The 8,147-nt window shown below is 53.7% G+C and overlaps 1 protein-coding gene and 1 pseudogene across 1 annotated transcript in view; both read left to right on the forward strand.

Annotated features, from left to right (window-relative positions):
• The window catches only part of LMNB2 (lamin B2), a 20,652-nt gene extending 15,658 nt beyond the window's left edge, over positions 1–4,994 (forward strand). Inside the window, exons 8-12 of the mRNA XM_006754124.2 lie at positions 279–564; positions 639–746; positions 1,321–1,440; positions 1,708–1,821; positions 2,445–4,994. Of these exons, the coding sequence (XP_006754187.1) occupies positions 279–564; positions 639–746; positions 1,321–1,440; positions 1,708–1,821; positions 2,445–2,486 (670 nt within the window). The 3' untranslated portion in view covers positions 2,487–4,994. The remainder of the gene's footprint in view (positions 1–278; positions 565–638; positions 747–1,320; positions 1,441–1,707; positions 1,822–2,444) is intronic.
• A 2,024-nt stretch (positions 4,995–7,018) lies between these two features.
• The window catches only part of LOC102760390, a 3,281-nt pseudogene continuing 2,152 nt past the window's right edge, over positions 7,019–8,147 (forward strand).

Here is an 8,147-nt window from a genome sequence, read left to right on the forward strand (position 1 = left end):
GGGAGACAAGAGGTAGTGAGGGGAGGTAGGGGGAAGGGGGAGGCAAGAGGTTGCTGGCTAGGAGGAGCCATCAGGAGGGGTGGATCCAGGAAGGGAGAGGGTGGAGGTGGAGGGTGGGGTTTTTAGGGAGGTGTAAGGAGAAGAGGTCAGCCTGGGGCCAGTCAGGATGGACTGCTGAGTGAGTCCGCCCACCTTGCACTGTCCAGGCTGTTCTGGTCTGACCTTAAGCCAACAGGCTCTCGCTGCCACCACCAGTCACCCTGTGCCCCTTTCCCCAGGCTGAAGCTTTCCCCCAGCCCATCGTCACGGGTCACCATCTCAAGGGCCACCTCGAGCAGCGGCAGCAGTGTGTCCATGATGGGACGCTCTGGCCGCAGCAAGCGGAGGCGGCTAGAGACAGAGGAGCCACCGGGCACAGGCTCCAGTGGCATCAGCTCGGGCAGCGGCAGCAGCAGCAGCAGCAGCTTCCACCTGGCCCAGCAGGCCTCAGCCTCGGGCAGCGTTAGCATTGAGGAGATCGACCTGGAGGGCAAGTTTGTGCAGCTGAAGAACAGCTCTGACAAGGTAAGGGGCCTTGCTGCTGGGCGCAGGGTTCCCCAGCTGGGTCTGGGCTGTGTTTCAGGCAGCTCCCTTTGCAGGACCAGTCTCTGGGGAACTGGAGGATCAAGAGGCAGGTGCTGGAAGGGGAGGAGATTGCCTACAAGTTCACACCCAAGTATGTGCTTCGGGCTGGCCAGACTGTCACGGTAGGTGGCTTTGGAAGGGCAGGCGGGCTGAGTGGAGGGAGCGTGGCCACCAATGGGAGGGGGTGGCAGCAGCAACCACATAGGTGACAGTGTGATGGGGCCGGAGAGGCAGGACCTGGCTTGGGGGATGGAGTAGTGGTTGAATACCCAGTTTTGAGAAAAGCTGTCACAAATCACATGTGTGCCAGCATAGTTCCATTGGGCCCTCCCTAGAGCCCTTTGGAATGCCTAATTTTCATGCCAGGATCCCATGGTGGAGGTGGGTCAGTCCAGGCTATCTGGGCCATTGGGAATTGGCAAGAGATATAACAGTCATGGGCATGGGCATGGGCTCTGGAGCTAACAGGCTTCAGATCCCAGCTCATCCTATTTGCCAAGATGAGTGTCCTTGGCCACTATGAACTTCAGTCTCTTCTTCCATACCCTAGTGATCATTTCTGGGTAGGACCCAGAGAGGCTGGAAGGATTAAACGCCTGGTGCATCAAAAGGGGGGCTCTGGTAAGGGGCTGGCTAACAGCACATGTACCGGGACCAGAGCCAGCACTGACAGGAGGCCCTCCTGTGTGTCTCCAGGTGTGGGCAGCTGGTGCAGGAGTGGCCCACAGCCCCCCATCGACACTTGTGTGGAAGAGTCAGAACAGCTGGGGCACAGGCGGGAGCTTCCGGACTGTCCTGGTCAACGCCGATGGGGAGGTGGGTGCTTGGGGCTTGGATGTGGGGTTCCTCTGCCTCCGTCCTTGGATCTCCCCCCTCCACCTCACACCACACCTCCAGCCAGTGCAGGAAGGAGCCCTGGGGTGGAGCCTCGGCCAGCGGAGCCAGTGAAGGCAGCCCTGGGCCTGGTCCCCCGATGGCATTCTGCAGTGTGGTGACGCCCTGAGCAAGCATGTTGACTGCCACCAGCGTGGGCTGGGCCCCTGCACCTGAGGGGTTGGTGGCCATGGCTCTTGTCTTACACAGGAAGTGGCCATCAGAACGGTGAAACAGTCCTCGGTGGTGCGGGAGACCGAGAACGGGGAGGAGGGAGAAGAGGAGGGGGCCGAGTTTGGTGAGGAGGATCTTTTCCATCAGCAGGTAGGGCTCCGGGGGGGTCATTCGGACGCACACACGGGCCCTGCTGGCTGGACCCCCAGCGCCAGGCTCATGTGGGCTGCTGCAGCTCCGAGCACAGCTGGTCTCGGCTGGTCCTTGGCACCACACAGGCTCCCTCAGCTCCTGGCTCTGCTGGGCCCTGCGGTTTGTAGCCGGAGACGGCCCTGGGGCAGCATTCCTTGCCTCTAGGTCTTGCCTGTTGTGTGGACCTCAGGGTACGAGTCCAGGGACCCTGGGAGTGGGGTGTTGAAAGCAGACTGCCCTCATGGTCTCAGAGAATGCTCTGGCACCATGATTTTGGTCGGAGAATGGTGACTTAAATAATGGCCTTTGGGGAGAAGATGGAGAACCTAGCACCACACCATGTTAGACACAGTGTTTGAGACAAAATTGTGATGTGTTCTGTAGCTTAAAACATCAGTAAGGGAGACATGGAAGGTTCTGAAACAGGGACAGTTGCGGCTGACGCCGTTAGCCTTGTCATCTTGTGGGGGGGGGCTGGTCTTCCTGAGGTGGCTCAGGCCCTGGGCTGGCCCAGCCCCTCCGGAGGGAGGAGGGGGTTGGGGGCTACCAGCCCCACGTGACTGCTGCTGTCCTCCCTCCAGGGGGACCCGAGGACCACCTCGCGAGGCTGCCGCGTGATGTGAATGGAACACGCCTCAGCACACCTTTCTTTCCCCAGAGCCACTGAAGACAATTTTTATATCATTGGCTTTCTTCAGTCCTTCACACATTTCTAGAGAATTTTTAAGCAAACTGCCAGGATGTGGGGTGGGTCTCTGTTCTGTTCTGTCGGTGGGTTTCTATGGACACTCCCTCCAACCACTGTCCAGGTGTCTTTCGGTGCCTGTTTCCCATGGGTTGGACTCCAGGCCCAGAAACCTAATGGCTGATGGGTTTGGTCTTGGAGGCTGGGGCGGCCCACGCACTGCCCCTCCCTCCCCAGTCTAACGGGGGACAGGGAAGCTGCAGGGATTCAGTAGGTGTCCTCTGTGTTATTAAGCTTTTAAAAACCAAAATCAGAGTCCAGGTTCCTGCCTGGTGGGATAGGGGTGTCCCCAGGGGGTCTGGTGGCTCTGCCCACCAGAAGGTGGTGTGGGAGCTCTTGGGAGTCACAGGTTTACTGTCCGCCTGGCTTCAGGGCTGTTGCAGCTCCTGCTCTGAAGGTGTTGGTGGCAGCAGGGTTTTCCGCCGGTGTCAATCGGGGCACCGTTGGGTGGGGGTTCCTTGTTCCCATGACGGCTGCCGAACCAGACCAGTAGGACAGGAGAGGAGGAAACCTGGGGCAGGAGCACTTCCAACCCAAGACGCAACCAGGTCCAGTGAGGGCCCAGTGTGAACCTCGGCAGCACACGCCTCGGGTTCTAGAACCAGGTCCACGTGTAACCACTTCGTGCCTCCTGTCACGAAGACACTGACTTCAGGGTGAGCCCCTGGATGCCCCCCCACATACACCTCGTGCTGGGGCTGAATGCCAGCCTCCTGCCTCCATATATATATATGGTGACCCCAAAAAATGTATACACACACTTTGAATAATTATAAAGGCAGTGTTTATTAAAACACATTTCCATTTTTAAAATTGAGCTACCAGCTATTACAGTGTGTACATTTTTTGTGGATGCACTGTATTCTGCACATATATCGCTGTTCTTGCTTCTATCTGTAACTTGCGGAAATTATGTTACTCAGGCCACTGCCAGCTGACCCCTTAGGGTGGTTCCATGTCACAGGCCAGCTTCTGGCTGCCCAGTGACCCTCTCTGCATTAGCCTACCGTTTACAGCCCCCACCTAGATACACAGAAGTTATTTTTTTAATGGATATTTATTTTTTTACATTGGTCAGTACTCAGATTGCCGATCCTGCTTCCATGGCTGAGGCCAGCCATGGGGACAGCCCCCAGGGAGCCTGTCCGTGAGCTCTGAGCCCGCAGATGGCACACTTCTTCAGAAAGGGCAGCTCAATCTTACTTAAACACTCGATGAGCCAGGGCGGCGTGCTGCCTGGGCAGCAGTCTCAGAGCACCCAGTGGCTGGCCCTGCGGGTCCCCTGGCTGGGAGAAGCACACCTGCCCGTTTGCCCTGCGCACACCCCCAGGCCTGGCTTTCCTTGGGAATTGCTTACAGTGAGGAGGGGTGGAGCCCCAGGGGCTGACAACCTAAATGTGCTGTTGTGTTGAGTTCACCCACAGCCCTCACTTTACATCTGGGTCCTCCCCGTGGCCGCCCTACGTTCCCAGGCCTAGGAGGGAAGTGTGTCACCAGGACTCACAGAAGGGTCTGGTGGGCCCCAGAGAGCTTGCAGGGCTCCGGAGGCTGAAGGTGGTGTGCACCCCCCCACCCCAGACACAAGGGGCACTGACATCCAGTGGCATTTTTGGGGAATCTGGGAGATCAAAACTGGGTCCTTGAATTTGGGTCTGTGGTTTGCTAACAATCGTTCTCAGTTACAAGCTCATGGACAGAAAGGGAGAGCCCCTGCCCCCCAGTGCTTGGCAGAGGCCTTGGGTGGAGCTGGGAAGTGGTCCAGGCCCCCAGGGGGGAGGGTCATCTGGACCCGGGGGTGACACTCACCAGTAATCAAGTGTTTGGAACCCTGGAGCAGAAATCAGTGTGAAATTGCTGCCATGGCCTGGGAAACAGTGCACGTGTCCTTAAGCTTCACTTTAAGCCACTTACAATGATGCAGAAGTGAGTCCTCTGAGCCTTTGTCATGTGACTGAACGCAGCACTGGTCCCAGAGAAAAACCAGACCGGCCCCCACAGCAGCGAGGGGCGGCCTGCGGGGAGGCTGCGAGTGCACAGTCCAGTGCCCAGCCAGGACGGCATCACTCAGCTAGTTTCCTAGCGGAGACTCTGACAGCGGCCCCTGCAGTTGTGTTCACAGCGTGTCCGCAGGGCTAACTTCCCCGGCAGAGCTGCTCACCAGGTTTCCCGTCCAGCCCGACACCTCAGCACAACTAGCAGTGGAGGAGGCTTCCAGAACTGGGGAGGGGAGGGGGGGGTCTGCACTTTCATTTCAGATGTATTGGTGGTTTTTAAGGTGCATGCCAAATGTGTGGTCTTTTTTTTTTTTCCCCTCCAATGCTTTGTAATATACATTTTCTGACTGGAAACGTTTTGTACAACACTCCAATAAACATTTTGCTTTTAAGTTGTGCCTCTGAGCTTACTTTGAAGCCGGGTTACCGCAGCCCAACTGCTAAAATGCCAATGGGCTTCCCAGAGACTCACTAGTGGGTCTGGGGATGGGGCAGTGCAGGGCCCCACGACCTCACCCTCCCAGGAGCAAACCCAGATACACACGCAGACAATTCTTTGTCCCTGAGAGACAACAGGGCTGAACCAGTGGTTTCTGACAGACAGGCAGAGCTGAGCAGAAGGCTGGGTGGGAACCCTCTGCGGTGAGCACCATGGCTCCTGTCCTGCCACCTGCACGGGGGAGCGCGACAGTGGTTCCAGCCACACTGCCCATACCCTCTGCCTCTGAACAAAGGGACATCAGGGCCCCGGGTCTCCCCCTGAGACTGATGCTTAGGTACCCGCTAGGCTCCTACCAACGGCCCAAACCACCTGACAGCCATCACCTACACAGACCACTTTCTGTCCAAGAAGAGGAGGCTGGAGAGGGGAGGATCCATCCAGGGTCTGTTCCAGGCTTTTGTTTCATGAGCCTATTGGCCTGAAAAAGGAGCAAGTGGGGTCACACTATCACCACATACCTGGCCTCCCTCCCCAGCAATCCTTAGGCACCAGCTCACCTCCTACTGACTGGCCAAACCCCTCAGAACACTTTTCCATGACTGGGAGAGAGCGCTATCATGTCTAGTTCTTTTTCTTTCTTTTTTAATCCTCGCCAGAGGATATTTTCCCATTGATTTTTAGAGAGAGGGAAAGACAGAGAAATATCGATGTGAGAGAAACACATCGATTGGTTGCCTCCCGCATCCTCCCCAACCAGGGCCAAGGATCGAGTCTGCAACCAAGGCACGCGTCCTTGACCGGATTCAAATCCGGGACCCTTCAGTCTACAGGCCTACGCTCTACTCACCTAGCCAAACTGGCTAGGGCTATTTTGTCTAATTCTTAACCCTCATAGACAGTGAAACAAAATGAAAAGACAAAATATCTTTCAAAGGAACAAGAAAAATATCCATAAAAACATCTTAAGGAAATGGAAATAAGTAATTTGCTTGATAAAGAATTCAAAGAAACAGTCATGACAATGCTCACCAAACTGGAGAGGTATTTAGGGAGAATTTCAACAAAGAGAAAGTATAAGAAAGAACCAAGCGGGGGAGGGGGGGTGTCAATTAGAGGAAAACTTTAGACAATAAAAAAAGAGAGCCCTGTGGCTCAGTGGATAGAGCATCAGCCTGCGAACTCAAGGGTCGCAGGTTCAATTCTGGTCAAGGGCATGTACCTTGGTTGCGGGCACATCCCCAGTGGGGCGGGGGGGGGGGGCAGGGGGCAGCTGATCGATGTCGCTCTCATCGATGTTTTTAACTCTATCCCTCTCCCTTCCTCTCTGTAAAAAATTAAAATATATTTTTTAAAAAAGAACCAAGCAAAACTGAAGAGTACAACAAATTAAATGGAAAATACAGTAGGAGGGGGAAACTTTGCACATTCAATTGGTCCATCCATGATGGCGTCCATCTGTGAGGCTGAAGTAGGTAGAGAAAGCTGCTGGCCACTTACAAGACTTGTGATGTTCTGATACTGGCCAGAGAGAGAGAGGGCTATTGCAAAGGGTTTGGTTTCCTAAACTTCTAATAAGATTCACTTAGGACACACGCGTGCGCGCGTGCACACACACACACATACATACAAAGAATAACTAATCCTAAAACTTAAATGGAATCACAAAAGACCCGAACATCCAAAGAAATGGTGAGAAAGAACAAAGTGAGAGATATCACGATCCCTGACATCAAACAATAAAGCTACAATAAAACAGTAAGGGACTGGCATAAAAACAGATATATAGATCAATAGAATAGAGAGCCCAGAAATAAATCATCCCTAATACAGACAATTTCTGACAAAGGAGGCAGACTCAGAGACAGAACAAACAGGTTTGCCAGAAGGGAGGGGGTTGGGGAGTTGGGTGAAAAGGACATTTGAAACTAATATTGACCGTCAACTGCAAGTGAAAAATACAATTAGAGAACCGAGATGGCAGTGGAGGTAAATGCCGGTACTCGCTGCCTCCCACACCACATCAAAATTACAACATCATTCAGAACCACCTGAAATCTGCCTGAATGGAAGTCCTACAACTAGAAAAGTAAACCAGAAAGCACACTGAGGCTGGTAGGAGGGGCGGAGGTGATTAAGGGCTGGGCATCCACATATGGTGTTTCTTTAATCGGGAGGGAGATCTCCAAGGCCTCCAGTGAGAAGCAGGGGGTCCCAGTCCCAAACCAGACCCCCAGCCCAGGGTTCCAGAGCTGGGAAGAGTAAGTCCCCGTAACTGGGCTGTAAAAACCAGTGGGGATTGTGGCTGATGGAATTCCTCTGAAACGGCCCACAAACGAGCTTACATGGTCATTTCCTCCTAGCTCCAGCGCTGGGCTGTGGCTTTGGGGAAATCCAGGGACGTACAGGGAGGAACTGGATTGTCTGGCATTGGGGCCGGAACTCAGGGGCAGCTTTCTCCCAGACAGGGTGCCCACAGGGCTCACTGTTCCTATGCTGGGACCTCCTCCATCAAAGAGCTGACTGGCAGCCGGATCTGAGTTTCTATCAGTGTGGCCCACTGTTCGCTTGGCCCTGGTGATTCCCTGAGACCCCACAGGGAAGCAGCCAAAATGCAAAGACAAAGAAACATGTTACAAATGAAAGAAATGGAAGCAAGCAAGCTACTGGGTACAGAGTTCAAAACAATGGTTATAAGTTTACTCAAGGATCTTAATGAAAACTTCAAGGGACTTAATGAGAGTTTCAAGGGACTTACTGAGACTTTCAAGGATCTTAGTGAGAATGTCAAAGATATAAAAAAAGACCAGTTGGAAACTAAGCATACACTAACTGAAATAAAGAAAAGCTTACAGGGATTCAAAGTAGAGAATTCTGAGAATCAAATCAACGATTTGGTATATGAGGAAGTAAAAAACACCCAATCAGAAGAGCAAAAAGAGAACAACATAGACTGATGAAAAGGGACAGACCCAAAGACTGAGAAACAGCGATCAGGCTATCAATCCCCAGAAGGGAAGTAGGGGAGGGCGGGGGTAAGGGGAAGAGATCAACCGAAGGACTTGTATACATGTATATAAGCCAAACCAATGGACATGGACAACAG

The sequence above is a fragment of the Myotis davidii genome, unplaced genomic scaffold, assembly GCF_000327345.1.
Source record: "Myotis davidii unplaced genomic scaffold, ASM32734v1 scaffold551, whole genome shotgun sequence".
NCBI lineage: Eukaryota > Metazoa > Chordata > Mammalia > Chiroptera > Vespertilionidae > Myotis > Myotis davidii.